Source organism: Urtica dioica, chromosome 11 (assembly GCF_054948205.1).
Source record: "Urtica dioica subsp. dioica isolate 48M chromosome 11, U.dioica_male_clone48M_v1_H2, whole genome shotgun sequence".
NCBI lineage: Eukaryota > Viridiplantae > Streptophyta > Magnoliopsida > Rosales > Urticaceae > Urtica > Urtica dioica.
The window spans coordinates 7,474,741-7,495,394 of NC_142766.1; the positions used below are offsets into that span (position 1 = coordinate 7,474,741).

General features: G+C 35.4%; 1 protein-coding gene across 1 annotated transcript; it reads left to right on the forward strand.

Annotated features, from left to right (window-relative positions):
- The first annotated feature begins 12,452 nt into the window (after nucleotides 1–12,452).
- Nucleotides 12,453–19,772, forward strand: LOC149380944 (uncharacterized). Its single transcript, XM_089601251.1, has 2 exons — nucleotides 12,453–14,471; nucleotides 17,835–19,772. Exons 1-2 carry the CDS (start codon nucleotides 12,734–12,736, stop codon nucleotides 19,601–19,603), a joined length of 3,507 nt encoding a protein of 1,168 aa, XP_089457377.1. The 5' UTR covers nucleotides 12,453–12,733; the 3' UTR covers nucleotides 19,604–19,772.
- The last annotated feature ends 882 nt before the right edge of the window (nucleotides 19,773–20,654 follow it).

Here is a 20,654-nt window from a genome sequence, read left to right on the forward strand (position 1 = left end):
GTTTAGATAGATTTACAAGCCAATTTTATTAAAATAGATACTGCGAGCAACACATTAAATTGAAAAAAAAAAAAAATTACACTACTTCATACCAAAATACACTAATAAGCTTTTATTTTTCTATTGAAGAAAAAAGACACTACTAAAATTTTGATAGTTTGCCAGGAGATAGTTTTAGATTACCGATAAGTACCGAATTTACCAATGGAGTTTCTACTGAACAAATATTTATAAAATGTCATACTTACCATACGCTAAAAATAAAAATAAAATATTTTACAATATCTTCATTGCATAATCAATATGAAATAGTTCAACACAAACCTAATGAATATAGTTCAACACAACCCTAATGAAAATAGTTAAATACAAAGTACGATCCAAAATGAAAAGACCAACACAATCTACCAAATATCATACTTCAACAAAAATAACCAATAAAATGACTACTTCGGCAATATCCATTAGCTAACGTCATACAATAATCATACAAACTCAAGAAATGAGCATATGCACTTTGGTACGTTTTCAAATGATAGTCAAATTCTCAATTAGTCATACCAGTAGAGAAAGAGTATGCGGGATAACTTTACTGCGGTCGGACTCAGGTAATGTCGGGAGGTGGTGGTGGACAATATTGGTTGCTGTAGTAAGAGGAAAATCCTTCATAATACGAGTATGAGTACCCCGTATCTTGAAGAGTAAGTGTCACCGATCAGAAGTTGTTGAACAAGTCATCAACGTCATTAGTAGACATAAATAACATGGCATCATTCATACTTTCATCGTGGCCGCGCTCAAGGATTAAAATATCGATATCGATACCGATACCGATACCAAAGTTTTGATTTTACTGATATATCGAGTATCAACGGATATATCGACGGGTATCTTAGAACAATTTTAATACCGACTACCGATGATATATCGACAAAAATTCTATAACAAATAAATATTATGTATATATCATTTAATGATACATATAATAATTATATATATAACATATCTATAAATATATTTAATGAATGAATATATAACATTTAGTTGGATTTTGAACCAATTGATTTTAACTTGAAACAAGAGAATACAAAAATAAAAATAGAATATAAAACATCTTTGATGTTATTTAGCTAATAAGTAAAGTTCACCTTATTGTGAAATTAAAAAATTGAAAGAAATCACTCCATATAAACCTATGTGGTTCTATGAATTTTCAGAAGCAACAATGAGCCTTCATCGGCCCAAGAACTCAAGTTTAAATTTTGGGCCTGTTTAGAGCTATAAAAATCGATATTTATGGTGATATATCTTCTAAGCCACGTCTTCTTCTTCGGGTCCACCATTCTCGTCAACTCTTGGTTGCCTCGCCCTGGGAGTCTTATATAACGAGGGAGCCGCAGGTGGAGGTTTTGCACCCGAGCCTCCCTCGGGACTCGATTGCTACCGTGCTTCCCATTCTGATCAAGCCGCATCTTGTCGTGACCTCTTCATCGCTGCTCGGAGGGATTCATATTCAGGATCCTCTTCATCATCATCATTGTGAAAGGAATTTTTGAAGGTCTTGCGAATCGTTTCGTGCAAGGTATGTTTCTGCTTCTTTTTTTCAACATTACCAAGGATTAAGGCTCGCATCTCCTCCACCACCTCAGGGGGGACTTTATCACACATTTTTACGTTCTTTTAAGCGTCCAAATGTTCCAGGTGATTTTTCACTATAGTGATCCCCCCTTCTTCCATTATATGACCACATAAATTACAAGTGTTAGCACTTGCCTTTCTCGGAACGGATGTACAGTACTTCCTTGCTAGGTCGGGTGGCGTCATTCTTCAAGTCTACAAGTAAAACATAAATTCATAAACACAAAGTGACAACACATATCACAAATACCACATAATTACATATACACATATTCTTAATGTGAAAAATCACATTAATTTTAAATTTCATAAACATACATATACATATTCATAATTTATTTTCATATAACTAAACCATGAACACAACATTTAAATAACATTAGCTTAATTTAATTTAGAATTTAACAAAAAATCAAAATTCAGATTTAAATATTAGATCATCTTCATCTTTAAAACAAATAAGTTTAGTTTAACCATGACATATCTATAAAAAATTTCAACAAAACACATTCAAAACCCTAATTTCAAATTCAAATATAAATAGTAAGCTAAAGGATATGAGATCAACACAAGATGAGAATAACAATAATATAAGCATAACATAATGTGCGTAAATATGCTCCATGATCTCATATTTATAGCTGCAAGAGGCAGTTGACGAGCTCTGACCTTCTAGGGCAAGTTGTACGTTGAATCCGTACTACGTCGGTCTCATGGGGCCACATGTCTCTTGTGGCCCGGTTCGGGATGAACGATTGAAGGATTTGACATGGGACTGATATGCGTTGTACATGTCTTCAATGAAATGGTTTAGAAGTTTGCTGATGGAGCTGACCTTCACTAAGGTAAGCTTGCGAATACAGATCGAGTTGGCCTTTTCCAAAGCCAGCAGTCATCGGGTTGAGTGTATGCAATGTCCAACTCATGGTCTTGATGGATTAATTTCATTGGCTCGAGCCAAATTGCTTCCAATTTGGGCCTAAAAATACATGTAAATGGAGAACGAAGTCCAACATCTAGACACGTCCCCAACTAGCCCCTACTTAGTTCTTTGCTTGCATTTGTGCTCCTATAATTCACGTTATTCGAAGAGCACGAGCAGTGGCGGAACCAGGAATTAAATTAATGAGGGATACAATAACAATTTGAACAAAATTAAACATACAATATATATAATAAAATAATCCAATTTAGTAAAAATATTACGAATTTCCACATCAAGTTCTCACATTATAAAAAAGTTGCGTAATAACTTCATCATCAATGCAATCAAATTTTGTTTTTGCCAATTTGAAAATTCTTTGCCAATAAAAGAGTCACGAGCTATCTTTTCCCATTTTTTTCCTTGTAAAGATAACAACATAAACAAAAGAGTGCATCTTTTGATATGCTGTACTCTAACCGAGTAGATTATTTTTCTCTTGATGGGTTAAATCATCTAGCTTTCGTTCAAAAAATCTTATTGAAAAATCAGGGTCGTGTGTTGACAAGCACATTTGAGCATATATTTTCTTCGCACTTCATCTTGGTCATTAACATTATTTTCATGATTGGAATCTTTAATCCCAGATTGGGATGGAGTTCTTCTAAGTTGACCTCCAAATGTTTCTTTTACTTCTTCACTTCTCTTCTTTGCAATTTTAGCAGTGCTCTTCTATGAAGACCGTCGACTTTATTTTTCTTTTGAAATATTTCTCCATGTATAAATTCGTATGGGAAAAAAAAGTAAAAACCAAAATATTGGAGGCAAAATTTGTCATATTTAAAACACAATTTGTAAAAAAAAAAATTAATTTTGGACTTTCATCAAACACATAGTTTGTATTTATGAATTAGAAAACTCAAACAATGTAAATTGTTGATGAACAATGCACACATATTCAATATAAAACACTTACTTTGATATTGATAAACTAGTAGGTGGAAGAGTTGAAATGATGAAAATTAGAAGAAAAATATACTGGTAGATAGTTGGGGCTTTTGTATAGGCAATGAAAATGATGGAGTTAAAAAATGAGTATTTTTTGTGGATATGAGTGTTTAGAAACGGTAATTTTTTTAATTGTGAGATCCAATCATTTACTTTGCTACTTGAGGTCAGCAACAACCATTTGAGCTACAACCACTCTATGTCAGTAGTGGGGTTTCAAATAACACGGATTTTGCACATGATCTCTCATTTCGCAGGCACACAATAGAGTTTCGAGTATATTTCGCAAATGTCTTCATTTTTTTGCAAATTCCGTCAAAAAATTTCACAAATATCACAAATAATTTCACAAATACTACAAATATTTTATCAAATTCCGTAAATTCTACAAAAAAAAAATTCACAAATTTCACAGATACCTCATTATATATTTGTGGGACAATTAGGCTAGTAGTCTAATAACATACCCTCCTTTGAAAAAATAGTCAAAGTTTCATTTTATTAAAAAAATAGCATATCAAGTCGATGTAAATTAATTAGATGGTTAGGTTAATTTAATTTATTTCGAAAATAATTTTACATGCCAAAGTAAATTGATTAACCTTGTTAGATTAATTAATTTACTTCGGGCTAGTGGGCTATTTTCTTAATAAAATAAAACTTTGGTTAGAGTTTTAAAAGAAGCGAGAAGATTGACTATTACAATAAATTTTTCTTTATTTATTTATATAATAAATTACGGTAAACTTTTGACGCGCTATACTAAATCTAGTTCAATAAGATAAACTGATAAAGTACTTTTAGAATAGACTCGAGCCTTCAAATTGGTCAAACTTTCAACCGGCTCAAGAATTTACCCCTCAAGTCAAATAACATAATAATTCAATAAATAGGTATAAAGTTAATAACTAGGTATAAAGTTGGGCACTGTAGTTTTCTAGCCCAAAACAAATTACAATTTTTGGATCTAGCCAACGTTTGCTAACGTTTAGGAAAATAGCTAAACAACACAAACTGAGAACTAATTATGCCTGAGCTTCCCTTTTACTAGCAACAAATTTTTGCATTATTATTAAAAAAAACATTTATTTAGTGTAATGAGTACGTATATCAAGCAGTAAACATTAAACACGCTAACATTATTTTGACGTTATGAATTTTTGAATTCCTTAAATTTCTCTAACAATAACCACTTTTTTTTTTGCTTATTCTTCTCTCTCTCTCTCTCTAAAAAAAAGTAAGTCACGTCATAAGAAATTTTGTTTTTATATCTTGACTACCAAAGGAAAGTGCAATTTTTTTTTCTAATAGATCAGAGGAAAACGATTTTTGTTAAAAGAAATGTGCGTGTGTTTCCATTGGTCCGATCTTCATGTGTTAAAGATAATATCCAATTTTCGGTTTTTGTGTTCCAATGTTCGCGCATGGAAAATCTCCATTTATTTCTATAAATTTCCGGAAATTTCCAGTTATTTTCACAAAAAATATACAGAATTTTCAATTCTTCAGAGAGAGTTCTTCCTGAGCTTGAAGGACAAAGAACATCATTAATTAATGATAATTAACAAATATTTTCAGACGATTCAAAGACAAAAAATGAACCCATACAAAAGCTGTCGAAGAAGAAATAGAAGAGAGAAATTAGTTGATGCATTTACTTACCCAAATTGTAAACTTCATTTTTAGATCGACGGTGATCGAAAAACGTACCGATGGACGGATTTCATCTTTGACGAAATTCCGCAACAGTAAACAACAACTTTCATCCAACTGCATATTTTTGAAGATCTTTTCGCCACGAATCCATAAGACTTAAAATCACTCAATTTTAAGTTCATAGAAAGAAGATATGATTTTTTTAAATTTTGAAGGAAAAACGAAAATGGAGAAAGAGAGGGGAGAGAAAATGTGAAGGTACAATGAATGAGAATCGAAAAAGAAATCTTTATTGGTTCTACCTCTTATTTTTTATGAAGAAAATGCATCTTTTTATCGAAGGATCAGAAAAAAAATGGGTCCGGGCCTCCTGCGGGAATGATTTGGCGGATCCAAAACCAAAAACAGTGGTATTTGCTAGCACCAACATAAGAGAGAGAGAGAGAGAGAGAGAGAGAGAGAGAGAGAGAGAGAGAGAGAGAGAGAGAGAGAGATAATACAATTATATAATATGCATATATTAATTAATAATATTGAAGGTTATCTATGGCATTTTATAGAGAAAAGTAGCTAAATGCATTTATACAAAGTCAGTTTTAATTCTATACCCTCTTCTCTTTTTTATTTTCTTTTTCATTTATTTTTTCAGCCCAAACCATCAAAATTACTTATATATCCTAACCTTATTTTTTTTAATTAACTTGAAATCTGAGAACCCATTCTTCTTCCCGCGTCTGTTCTCTCACCCAAGAGACCTAGCAGCAGCCACTCCAGCAGCCAGCAGAGAATCGAGAACCCCAGAGAATCCGACCTAGCACAACAAAGGAACAAGAGAGAAGAGAGACCACCCGACCAGCGGGAGAGAAAAAAACTTTCGGCCAAGAGAGAGAGAAAGAGAGGCGTGGGCTGAGTGAGAGGCAGAGCGAGAGTGAGCAGAGAGAGAGAGACACCAGCGGCACGGAGGACGAGGGCGGCGAGGTACAGTCACTCGAAATGTTTAATTCTTGTTCGAATTTAGAGCATTAATTGTTGGTTTTCTTTGTGCTTTGATTTGAAGATTCGAAGGTTAATTTTGTCTTGAATTTTGGGGTTTAAAACTCGTCGGAGTTGAAGAGTGGAAGAAGGTGAATTTCGTTGGAGTTGCTAAGGTACATAGTTCTTTGAGCTTCCAGATTTCTTAGGATTCTGATTTTTCTTTTGCTTGGATTTTGGTATTGAAACTATGGGTGTGAGCATTGGTGTTTGGCTGATTTGATTCTTGATTTTCTCTCTTTCTTTCTTTGCGTCCCCAATTGATGATGATTTTGTTTGAGGATTAACAAATTGCCAGTTACATTAGTCAAATAAGCAATATCAAATATTGTAAAGCCTTTTCACTCAAATGATTTTTGCTGTCAATGATAGAAGAAAGCAAACATCAACATTGTGGCTAAATATTTTTGGAAGTCATATAGATGGATTTTATTTTGAAATTGAAAGAAAACTTTTGACCTCGGTGTTGTATGTTTGTTGGGTGTTTGTTTCTGAACTCTGTGGTTAAGCTGTTGAATGATAATAGTACATATTTTGAAGAATTTTGAATGAAGTCACCGGTGAGTTTTAAGTGGTGGTGTATTGGTTTTATATTTAGGTACCCAATGAGTTCGAGTTTTCGCCAATCCATTATAGAAGCGGAAAAACAACAAGAAGAAAATGAAGATAATCACGAAGAGTCTACGGACGCATGCCTTCCCTTAAGAAGGTGCTAGACGGCTGATCGGAAGCTTACTCAAATGCATTGCATGTTGAGAGCTCAGAAATCCTAGTTTTGTGAAGAGAGTGTAGAGTACACGTACGAAGAAGATAACGGAAATGATGATGGTTCGAATGCATCAGATGAAGAAGAACATGAAAGTGATGACGATGAAGAGTCGTCAAATGATCGGATCATTCAGGTAAAAACACTTAATTTATTGCAATAAAATGCTACTCTACTGCTTAGTAGAGCAGATTCTGCTCCAGTCTACAGCTCAGTAGAGTACTCTACTGAACTGTAGAGTAAACAATATTAATAGAATTATAGTTTTTATTCTATCTGACTAAAGCAAAATTAAGAAAAATAATAATTATAACTTGTTTACTACTGTTCTTACGTTTTTTCAGATCAAAGATTTAGAACCATTGAAGCCAGTTCTTAAAGAGGACGATTATTTCCCGATGAAGATCACCATAAGAAGTAATTTTGAAGAGTATTGCGAACTTATCAAGAAATGTTTGATCAGGAATGAGTTTGAGATTCTCAAGAAGACGCAATTCGGCCATCTTCTCACTTTTCCTAAACAATACCAACACTCGAGTCAAATGATGTGGTACTTTGTTCTTCGTCAGATTCAACAAAGAAGAAAAAGGAAATGTGGATGATGGTTAATTCAACACTAATGAGATTTTCAATGGAAGACTACCAAATGATTACGGGGCTCAACTTCACTCATGTTTCAGATAGAGAGAAAATCAAAGATGAAGCATCTCAGAATGTACGCCTCGCGGCCTAGTTTTTTGGTAGAAAAAAAATCAACATTGATAATTTGGTGTGTGAACTCGAGAAAAAACCCGCGAGAACCAAGAAAATTAACTACGACAAGGTTAAGACCGCTCTTCTTTTATTTTTGACAGGTGTCTTATTCGGGTATGAGAAAAAGACTCCGATTGAAGATTGGATCGTTGGGCTAGTTGATGATATTGAAGTATTCGATCGATTCGATTGGGGTGTTGAATCGTACAAGTGCACATTGGCGGCTCTTAGGAAGGACGTAAAAGCAAAACTAGAAGAACACTCAAAAAATAAGGAGAAGACATATACGTTTTTAGGATTCGTGCATGCTTTTCAGGTATATTTTCATGTTCTATCAATATTAATAGTGGTCTAATGGCCAGTAGAGCCGCATTTAATTGATCTACTGGTAATCAGCTCTAATGGCCATAATTAGTTGATCTACTGACCAGTAGAGCTGATCTACTGGTCAGTAGATCAATTAATCATGGCTCTACTGACCATTAGAGCTGATCTACTGGTCAGTAGAGTAATATGAATTATTTTGAATGTTGTATTGAAATACACTTTTTTTTTGTAGATATGGATATATGAGATGGTACCTGCAATAGCAAAAGAATACGCTGAAATGATTAGTGAAAGTACGTATCCACGCATTTTACGATGGAAAACTAAGATGTGGAATAAACGAAACTCTCCTAAGTTGAGCGATATTTCCAACACTATTGCAAAATAAGAAGTAAGTGTGTAGATGCTATTTACAATGTCTATTTGTTAGGTAATCAACTTTGTGTTATTTTTTTAACTTTTGTTTTTTTTGGTAAACAGGGAAACGGATTGTGGAATATATGCAATCAAATATATCGAGTTTGATTCCGCCGGAGTAGGCTTTGAAGATATAAACGATGTTAACGTTCCACTCTTTAAGAAGAAGATGGTCGTTGATATTTTTGAAGGCAATTGGGAACCTTGACTTATATTCAATATATGTACTAGTTAAGTATATTATGTGTCTTGATACTTATTGTTTTTAGAAATTAATATGATGAACAAGTCCTTGAGAACGTTTTTATAGAAATGCAAGGTTCTACCGAACGGTAGAGCTACTCTACTGGTCAGTAGTTTTAGTGGTTCTACTGAGCATTAGAGCTACTCTACTGGTCAGTAGATCAATATTACTAGTGGTTCTACTTCTACCGAGCATTAGAGCTACTCTACTGGTCAGTAGATCAATATTACTAGCCACTCTACTGAGCATTAGAGCTACTCTACTGGTCAGTAGATCAATATTACTAGTCACTCTACCGAGCATTAGAGCTACTCTACTGGTCAGTAGATCAATTAATTATAATAAGATTCATCTATAACATTAGTGACAAATTTGATTAAATTATGTGTCCTATGATATATTTGATTAAAATTAGTGAACAATAAATTAGAATTAGATTCATCTATAACATTAGTGACAAATTTATTAATATTAGATAGTTTCATGTATAATAACAAAGTCATATGAATAATTTAAAATTAATGAGCTTTATCTATAATATGTGTCCTATGATATATTTGATTAAAATTAGTGAACAATTAATTAGAATTAGATTCATCTATAACATTAGTGACAAATTTATTAATATTAGATAGTTTCATGTATAATAACAAAGTCATATGAATAATTTAAAATTAATGAGCTTCATCTATAATATGTGTCCTATGATATATTTGATTAAAATTAGTGAACAATTAATTAGAATTAGATTCATCTATAACATTAGTGACAAATTTATTAATATAAGGTAGTTTCATGTATAATAACAAAGTCATATGAATAATTTAAAATTAATTTAAAGTCATATAGTTAGGATCATGTATAATATTTTTAAGTATTAAATGACTCTACTGAGCAGTAGAGCTACTCTACTGGTCAGTAGATCACAATTACTAGTGACTCTACTGACCATTAGAGCTACTCTACTGGTCAGTAGATCAATATTACTTGTGGTTCTACCGAGCATTAGAGCTACTCTACTGATCAGTAGATCAATATAACTAGTGGTTCTACCAAGCATTAGAGCTACTCTACTGATCAGTAGATCAATATTACTAGTGGTTCTACTCTACCGAGATCGAATACACGACAAGTACAACTTTTTCGACCCAAATCTACAACCGCATCATACGTCCCACCAATGACCGAGAACTCATACATGTCAATGGGTTTTGCCGTCATTGTTTGGGCCTTAATGAATCTCCTACGAAGAATAGTTTCAACCTCTGGTGTGAAAGTAGTGTTACACGATAACGCTTCATTTCGATGCTTGTAGGATTTTTAACACAATCAACCACAAACACTTTCTTACACGACTTTACTATCTTCATTTCAAAACAATTTTTAATCGCCGCGTCCAACAACATATTTTTCAATTCATCCTTACTTTTGAAGTGTTGGCCTATTTCAAAGTTTGTACCATCTGTGAAGCTATATGGCTTATTAGATCTTATATCGATTGATTCAACGTCGGATTCAACAAGAAATTCCGACTCTCGGAACATTTCTGATGGTGACGTCGGTAGTAAAGTAGACGTGTCTAACTCATGTTGTGGGAGACTTGATCCTCCTACTACTTTGGTGGTTTCATCTTCAATGTCTTCCATTGTAGCTGCAACTACATTATTATTATGTGTTAGTATACAATAAAAATAATAAGCATTAAGATTGTTGAATGGTCAAATTATTACCTGTTTTCAAAGTGTTGTTATGATTTCCTTCTAAATCATTACCATTTGCGTCACCTTCCTCAACTTGAGTTTCATGATTAACTGCAAGTTTCTCTATGAATTCTACACGGAGTGAACTTCTACGGTTTTTTTCATCACGATCCATCAAGAAACCGTATACATCATCGTCATTTTCTATGTAGATAGGATCGTATGCATCCCATGAAGTTGACATAAAACTTAGCTTCAAGTCTAGCTTACTTTTATCCACTTTGAGTTTCACATACAATTTTTCAATTAAGTCGGCTAACTTGATCTCGATATTTATGACGATGATAACAGGCTTATCATTCTTTTCACTAACCCAATGATGCGAGCCATCTTCTTTTTTCCATTTTCCATTGTAATAAACCGTTATCGTAGTCTCCGTCATTATCTACAAAATGATAATTAAAAATTAGAATACTAATGATAAATTTAATATACAATATGAAAATTAAAAAGTAGAACACTAATAATAAATTTACTATATAAATCTACTTTGTTCATGAGATATAACTATGTCACTCTACTGCTCTACTGATCTAACTCTCGAACTCTAATGCTTAAATCAAACTCTACTGCTCTACTGATCTACCTCTGGAACTCTACTGCTCTACTGATCTACCTCTGGAATTCTACTGCTCTACTGATCTACTGCTCTACTGCTCTACCTCCGGAACTCTACTGATCTACTGGAAATTACCAGTATCGGTAGAGTTCGACGATCATCTTCAACATTCTAAAATAATTTCCAATAAAAGTTTCATCGAGTTTGATACATATTTTTCTGGTTCAAAACTAACAAAGTTTTCAATCTAACACAACAAAAAGAAGTATCAAACTCGAAATATAAAAATTTCATTGATGAAACTACCTAAACACAAAGCCCTAATTTGTTTAGGGGTTGAGTTTTTGCACCGTCAATATCGTCGCCGTCGTCGGAACTCGACTTCGCCACCGGAATGTCTACCACCCGAATGAAGCTTGACTCGATGATTGGTGTGGTGTGCAAGCGAGAACCCTGTACCAAGCACGTACGCTGTTTTTTTTTTCTTTTCTATATGCGTTCATTTGCTGTTTTGTTTAAAAAAAAAATAATAAAAAGGGTATATTGAGAGAGGTATAGAGGGTACTCACATAAAAATGAAACTTTTAAGGGTACGGAGTAAAAACTCTCAACTTTTAAGGGCAGTAAGCTATAAAATTTAAATGTAACCATTTGTTTAAAAGTTTTAAAATGTTAATTATGTCCGTGATGTATGATATAGCCTTACAAAATTCTATAAAGTGACAAACATATTCAACGGAATAACTTACATGTACAAAAATTAGGCCTGTGCACGGTCCGGTCCGGTCCAAAACCGGCCAAAAAACCGGACCGGACCGTTCAAAACGGTTCAAAAAAATCCAAACCGGACCGGACCAAAAATCTGTAAAAACCGGACCGGACCGGACCGTTTTAAATTATCTAAACCGGACCGGACCGTTTTGAACCGTTTGGACCGTTTTGAACCGTTTAGACCGGACCGAACCGGACCGTTTTGGACCATTGGACCGTTTTGAACCGTTTTACATAATTTTTAAAAAAAAAAAACCATTAATTTTCCACCAAAACACAAACATATAGTCATATATGGGAGTTAAATACATGCACAAATGCCTAATTTAGCTAATTGGACATTAATTAATTTTTTTTTTTTTTTTTTTTTTTTTTTATAAATAAACCGGTCCGGTCCGGTTTAACGATTTTTTAAAAAAAAAACCGGACCGGACCGTTTGCATTGAGTAAACCGGACCGGGCCGGACCGAGGAAAAAAAACCGTTTTAAACCGGACCGGCGGTTTAAAAATCACCGATCCGGTCCGGTTTACGGTTTTTACGGTTTTTTTGCACCGCTCTAACAAAAATAGATTTCAAACTACAAATTATTTTATAACAGACAAATCAAAACAAATATTGATTTCCGATAATTGTTTCAAGAGAATGAAAATTCAGCTGCCCGTAAAATGGAATTGAAAGAGAGATGGCAACGAAATTTAAGTTTGTTTTTAAGAATGCCAACCAAACACATCATTTAGTAAACCGCCTAATTTCCACTTCAGGAGAGAGGAGAACTAGTTGAGAGCTTGGTTGCGGAGAAAGAAGGAAGAAAGCACTTTCATTCCCAGACGCCACACAACGACAAGTGCTCTACTTTCTTCCATCGAGCCTCGAGAGTTATGCTGAGGCCCCAAAGAAGTCCTCGTTGCTTGTTCTCTTCCTCCGCTGGTACGTTGCGTAGTCTTAACTTCTTCAACACTCTGATATCTCGCCAACACTCTCCGAAGAATCCTTATTGCAAAGCCAAAGACGATTCGGAAGCTGCTTTGGAATCGCTCAATCGCATGCTCGAGACGCGTCCTCTGCCTTCTATCGTCTCCTTCACTCAGCTGCTAAGCCGACTAGTCAAAGCGAAGCGTTATCACCTCGTGATTTCTCTGGACCAGAAAATGGGTCTCGTTGGAATCAAGCCCAATGAGTACAGTCTCAGCATTTTGATCAATTGCTTTTGTCATCTGAAACACACGCGCTATAGCCTGTCTGTTTTCGGGAAAATCGTCAAGCTCGGCTGCGAAACCTCCACGGTGATGATGACCACTCTCGTGAGAGGGTTCTTGCTCGAGAACAAGGTCGCAGAGGCAAAGGAAATCTTCAATAAAATGGTCTCGTCGCAAGGTTGCGAGCCAAATGTCATAACTTACACCACTTTGCTGAATGGGTTTTGTAAGACTGGCAACACCAGCGAGGCCGTTGAGTTGCTGGGAAAGATGGAACGAACCGAAGATTGCAAGCCCGACATTGTGGCTTACAGCACGGTTCTAGATGGCCTTTGCAAACACGGATCGATTCTCGAGGCTCGGAGCCTCTTCTCAAAAATGACGACCAATGGCATCGCGCCAAATGTCGTCTCTTACACCACGTTGATCCACGGACTGTGCGGGCTAGGCGAGTTGAAAGAGGCCGCGGGGTTGTTCGATGAGATGCTGAGTCGAAACATCGCTCCCAATGAGCAGACTTTCAGCGTATTGGTGGATGGGCATTGCAAAAAGGGCATGGTTGTAGAGGCAGAGAGGTTGATGAAGACCATGGCTCTACAAGGTGTCAAACCTAACGTGGTGGTTTATAATTTGCTGATGGAAGGTTATTGTCTGATAGGGGAAATGAGTGAGGCCAAGAAAGTGTTTGATATCTTGGTCAGTGAAGGGTGTTCTTGTAATCTGCATAGCTACAGCATTTTAGTCAACGGGTATTGCAAAAGTAAAGAGATTGAAAATGCCCTTGCCTTGTTTGACGAAATGCCGGCCAAGGGTTTGAATCCGGATGTCGTCACTTATAACACTATCATCAAGGGCCTTTGCGAGGCAGGGAAAACCGAGCAAGCTCAAAATCTGTTTCATGCGATGCAACTTCGTGGGAAAAACCCCAGTGCTCTAACTTACGCTATTTTACTCGATGGCCTCTGCAAAAACGAGCAACTTGGAGAGGCAATGCGGTTATTTCTAGATATCACGGAGAAAAAATTACCGGTTGATGTCGTGACATACAGCACGCTCATCGGAGCTCTGTGTAAATTTGGGGATTTGGATGGTGCTAAGAATCTGTTTAGGAGATTAGCTTTAGATGGCTTGACTCCCGATGTTAAAACGTATACTATGATGATCGATGGACTTCTTAGAGGAGGACTTGTGGACGAAGCTGCACGTTTGTTTCAAGAAATGGAAGAAAAAGGATGTGCACCCGACCGTATCGCTTATAACATTATGATCCGAGGGTGTGTCGTTAATCGTGACTTGACAAGAGCTCTTCAACTTACTAAAGAAATGGTTGGTAAGGGTTTCTTAGCAGATGATTTAACTTACAAAGTTTTAGTTGAGTTGATTTCTGATAATGAGTTGGATTCTTTTCTTCAACTGCTGAGTTTAAAGGATTCATGAGTCACGAGCAACTTTTTTTTTTTTTAAATTGTATTTCTTTTGTGAAATTGTGGAGTAAAAATGTTGAATTTTTAAGCTCTTATATGTAACTGGTGTAACATACTTCTGCTACTAATTTCCACAAAGTTGGACAGTGTCATTTTCGACCCTCAAAAAGTTTCGAGTGTCGAAATTAAAGGGTTCCTTGATAGCATTGATATTTTAAGCCATGTTACGAAATTAGATAATCTTTTTGAAGAAAAGTTCTCAACTTTTTTAAAGAGGAGTTATATTTGTACCCGAAAAAATGTCTTCTGCAGCCCGATGAAGAAAAAAAAAATTTAATTTTAAAACGTTAATGCCGGTCTTATTTATAATTCCACGTGTACCCTTTTGTACAATTTTTATGTCTCGTCAAGCCATGTGCAGAGTGGAGGGCAGTGAGGCAGCGGTTTTGCAGGTGAGTAGGCTCTTAAGGTCGCAGCTGTGAAGTTGATTTGGAATAGTTATATCAGGAAACAGCCTCTTCTGGTCCCGCTATCCGAGCCAAGAATTCATAGCTGTCCAATCAGAGCTCTGCGGCGGATATTGTACTGTCCAATTGCGTTGCGGTTTTATTTGCTTTCACTAAGACTCCTTGAGCTTAGGTATGTTCCAACTAGACTCCTCGAGCTTTTTATCCTTTACATACCGTAGAAGAACGGATCACAAAATTCTGTAAAATTAACATGCGGTCCTTCATTCGCTCCCTCTCTCGCTTTAACTAAAAAGCTTATTAAGACAAAACTTAATACATATAACACACGTTGATATTGGATACCTTGCAATCCATGCATAAGGTCTTAATAATATACTTGGACAATGTTTCTTCTGTGGCGATCTGCTAATCCGATGCAAACAAAGAAAAAATAATTAATCGATGGGAAATAAATTGAGGTATGCATTTCAGAAATGCTAACGTAAACAATGTAACTTACGCTGCTTAGTTGTAATAATATTTTCAATTCATCATTTAAATATTTTTTGGGGTCTCCGTAGCAAAACCTATCTTCGTTACTTGGGTAACAAATTATTACAGTTTACTGTATAATAAGTTAGCGGGCTACATGTACTAACGAATAATATATAACACTTATAAATGGCAGATGGGATTCAATGTGAAAGAGATTGCCAGAGCGCTGAGGAGCTGAATCGCCAGATTGATACGCACGCCTAATGAATTGAGAATCAGAGCCTGGCAAATTATGGAGTCATTTTCAGGGGAGTCAGATAGCGAGGAAGTTCTGTTAAAGGGCTTATAGAGAAGAATCAAAGAACACTGCTCTATCTCTCCAAGTCGGTGGCGGGAGATTCTCAGGGGGCTGGTACGGAAGTGAATCCCGACACTGCGCTTTGAAAGGCATTCACAGGGCATCGAGGCGGTGGTGCATATTTGTTGCCTCTCTTGATAGCATATTGGATCTTGTTAAGTTTTATTTGTTCTTCTAATTGTTCCTTAACATGGACTGCTAGAGAAAACAATTGTCTTGCTCGTGAATTTTTCCAACGGACAAAATTGCTTTGGATTTTGTGTTTTTTAGGATGTTCGCTCCTTGTGCGGAACTTTATTGTGGCGGAAGCATTATGAGAAGCAAGGGCTACTCTTTCCTCTATCGAACTTTCCTCCTTGAATGTTTGGAGAGGTTTTCACGAGGCTTGTTATTAAAAAAAAATACAACATTAAAATTTTATATTACAATGAACAAATTTTGCAATTAAAGTTTAATACAACTAAGAATAAAAATTATTAAGCCAAATTAAAAAATTATTAATTTAAATAGAAGGATAGGATATCATTAGTCTTATGTTAAAGATATATATTTCGATTACCATTTACACTTGTAGTTATTGTGTTATTTCTTAAATCTTCTACGCGTGCATAGTTACTCATAGTATTTATTTTTTATTTTCTTTTTCTTACACGTTTATTCAAAGATTTTCATGTTATATTTTCATAGTTTACTTTTTTACATACATTTTCTCGGGTTTTGTATGGAATTATGTGACATTCTAAAAAAAAAATATGGTTTTTCTTTATATTTTGTTTGCATTTTCTTTTTATCTCAATCATTCGAATTTCCCTTTATCGTCCATATTTTTATTATATTTTTTTAATATGAAAATTATAAATATACCGATTTACAATACATCATACAATAACTATAGCTATAAATTATATTTTCAAAAAGTTATCGTATTTTATTAGTAATGACTTTCAGCCTATTCATAAACTATGTTAACAAAAAAAATTTCTTTTTTTTTTTCATCGTAGCGCATTTTTACCCTTTTTTTTATACCCTATTCATTTTTCATTTATAGAAAAATATAATTATAATCGATAAATTTGTTGCTTTCATTAATTATTTCCATGTAAAATTATTACTAATTATTTACTCTAACATTTAAACATAATCTGTTACTTAGCAGTGGGGCAAGGGATTTCCTTATGAAAGAAAATTAAAAATAAAATAGAATAAAAAAAATTCCCAATATTCTTACGAGCACAGAAAAAATATTGTGCGTCTAGAGATTTCTTCAAAGTTTACATGAGAGAAGTTATTGACATCTTCATAAATTAATTTGTCTAGGAATTCGTCTTTATAAAAGAAATTTGACACATTTAAAATTTAACCACATCTATGAATTGAAACATAAAGATCCGAATGATCAACTCTGCAATCAGTTGCTAGAATCAATAGGTCTTCAAATCGTTCATTTGAAAAAATGGAAACCCTTCTTATTGGATGATCATGTTGTCATCTTTCTATCTGGTTTACTTGTAAGTTTTACTGGGTACGCCTTATATATTGCTTTTGGGCAACCCTCCCAACAACTAAGAGATCATTTCGAGGAACACGGGGACTAGTTGAAGTAATGAGCCTTCCGGTCTTAAAAAATGACTTAAATGATTTATTCATTATTATATTCTAATTTGGAAAATTGATATCAATAATACTAATTGTTTGTCACTTACCAAAAATCAATCAAAACTTAAATATTGACACATTTAGTATCAAATAAGTCACGAACTGGATTGATTTCGTAACACATTGATCACAAACTACATCGATTTGATATTAGATATGTCAATATTTGAGTTTTTGTTGATTTTTAACAAAACGAACAACCAAATAGTATTATTGCTGTCAATTTCCTTTCTATTTTTTCTAATTTTCGTGTTCCAATATTTTTATAAATATTTTTCCTCGAAGAAAACCTATATATTTCACTTGCAGTGCCGGGTAAGAATGACACTGAGTTAGAGTTTAGTCGAGAGAATCATTGTGGAAGAAGAAAGGAACAGAAAACTGAAAAAAAAACCCTTCCATTTCCAAACGCCATTTAAAAAGTGCTCTACTTTCTTGTTTTCTGGGAGATATGCTGAGAGGGCATAGAAGTCCTTCCGGGCTCTTCAACATTTTAATTTCTCGCTACCATTCTCCGTCTTCTCCGAACAGTCATCACCGCAGAGACGATTTCGGGAGTTTGGAACATGCCTTGGATTCCTTTAGCCGAATGCTCGAAGTGATTCCTCCTCCGTCCGTAATCAGTTTCACTCAGTTGCTGAGTCGAATCGCCAGAATGAAGCGTTACGATGTTGTGATTTCTCTTGACAAGAAAATGGGTCTGCTCGGAATCAAGCCCAACGAATACAGCCTCAGCATCTTGATCAACTGTTTCTGCAATTTGAGACTGATGCGACTCAGCTTGTCAGTTCTCGGAAAATTCGTGAAAATGGGCTTTGAACCCACCACGGTGACCATGAACACTCTGGTGAAGGGATTCTTGCTCGAGAACAAGGTCACTGAGGCCAAAGAGCTATTTACTAAAATGGTTGAAGGAGGTTGTACACCCAACGTTTTCACTTGCAATACATTGCTGAACGGGTTTTGTAAAACGGGCAATACCAGCGAAGCTGTTGAGCTGCTGAGGAAGATGGAACAGAGTCGAGATTGCGAGCTCGATATCGTATCGTATAGCACCGTCATGGACGGCCTTTGCAAAGCCGGGTTTGTTTCCGAAGCTCGAGATCTCCTCGCGGAAATGATGAGCAAAGGGATCGCCCCGAATGTCGTCACTTACAACACCTTGATCCGCGGCTTGTGCGGTTTAGGCGAACTGAACGAAGCTACGAAGCTGTTCGACGAAATGCCTCATCGAAATATCGCTCCTAGTGTCCTGACCTTCGCTTTCTTGGTCGACGGGCATAGCAAGAGAGGAAGTATCGCCGAAGCACGGAAGTTGGTGGAGACTATGGCTCGACGAGGCATCGAGCCCAACGACTTCACGTATAGCTCGCTAATGGAGGGTTATTGCGCGAGAGGAGAAACGGACGAGGCGAGGAAAGTGTTCGACGGCTTAATTAGCAAAGGCCGTGCTGTTAATATGCTTAGTTACGGTATTTTAATCAGACAGTACTGCGAAAGCGCGGAGATAACGCACGCCCTTACACTATTCAATGAAATGTTGGCCAAGGGTTTGAAACCTAGCGTCGTCATTTGCAATAGTCTCATCGATTGCCTTTGTAAATCAGGAAGAACTCTCGAGGCACAAAGGTTCCTCCGTGAGATGCAACATCCTAATGCCCAAACTTACGCCATTTTGCTCGACGGCCTCTGCAAGAATGACCGACTTGGAGAGGCGATGAAGCTTTTTCTGGGCATGAAAGAGAAGAATTTACCGGTCGATGTCGCGACTTACGGCACACTCATCGCAGCTCTGTGTAAAGTCGGGGATTTGGAAGCTGCAAAGGATCTCCATAGGAGATTGGTATTAGATGGTTTGAGTCCCGATGTGCATATACATAATACGATGCTTGATGGGCTTCATAGGGTCGGGCTCGCCGTCGAAGCTCTGCAATTGTTCGGGGAAATGAAAGAAAATGGATATCCACCGGACAGTGTTACTTACAACATTATGATCCGAGGGTGCGTCGTCAATGGTCACTTGGCGAGAGCTCTTGATCTTGCAAAGGAAATGGTTGGTAAGGGCTTCTCGGCAGATGATTCGACCTATAAAATTTTTGTGCAACTTATTTCTGATGGAAAGTTAGATTCTTCCTCTCTTCCACTGCTGCTGGGTTCAAAACATTCATGAGTTAGAAGTAGGCATGTTTTCTTTGTAATTGTATTTCTTTTGTGAAACCGTGAAGTGTAACTTTTGACATCTTATTTGTTACTTGTAACATACTTCAGTTAGGCTGTACCAAAACATTTTCAGTCGACAGTGTTTGGCCGATAGTCCAAATTTACAATACAAAAACATATAATTTTTAGAGACATCTTGAGAATATTGTGTTTTATTGTCTTTTTTTTTTTTTTGCTATGATTTATACATGATAATTAAATTATGCTCATAAATGGTTACTTTTTCTTTATCTACATTTTTTTTTATTGCAAACTCTGCGTACAAACCGTTAGAAATTCTTGCCTTCAATCAAGAACCAATCGATTCATTTCCATTAAAAAAAAAAACCGAGTATAATAATAACGTATTATTAGGGTTGTGAAAAAATAAATAGCGTCTCAGTTTTTATCGCAAAAGAAATGAATAATAAGAATTCAGAAATCATTTTTGTTTAGATAAGAAGAATTAGTTTAAAAAGAAGTGTTATCACATGCAATTTCCACTATTTTATTTATTAAAGAAGTGGCTTAGGACCCCTAATGCACCTAGTGGAGTTGCATTGTTTTGAAAAAAATTTCTTAAGATACAACCTTCTTATTTTTATTTATGAGAATGTTTCATTTTATGCATGTATTTCAAGCCTTCGACTTTGCCGATTTCAAGTATACCTTATTTCCATACCTCATTGTTAATTCTAGGTCACGATAGAAGAAATAGACTATTCGCAAAAAATGAAGCGGGGTTTATGTAGGGTTTAGTTGTAATTTCAAAGGATTTTTTTTTCTGCAGGATATTTAACTCTTGAGGTATTTGAGGAACGATTTCAAATGGGAAGCGTTTAGTGGATTATGCTTACCAGTCGAAGTAGGTACCTAAAATTTCTCCCTAATGCATAAATTATTATTTTTTTTTTTTTTTTTTACTTAAGTAAGCATTACAGAATCCAAATCTACTCTCTTCTGTTGGTATCCCCCAATCAAAATAAGTCAATTTAACCATTTTTATGTATTTTAAAATAAAT

Excerpts from the sequence above, each read along its gene's own strand:
- LOC149380944 (XM_089601251.1), top strand. The coding sequence starts at position 12,734 with ATGCTGAGGCCCCAAAGAAGTCCTCGTTGCTTGTTCTCTTCCTCCGCT. Across the intron at positions 14,472-17,834 it reads TTCTTTTCTTCAACTGCTGA|TTTCCAAACGCCATTTAAAA; the intron begins GTTTAAAGGATT and ends AAAACCCTTCCA.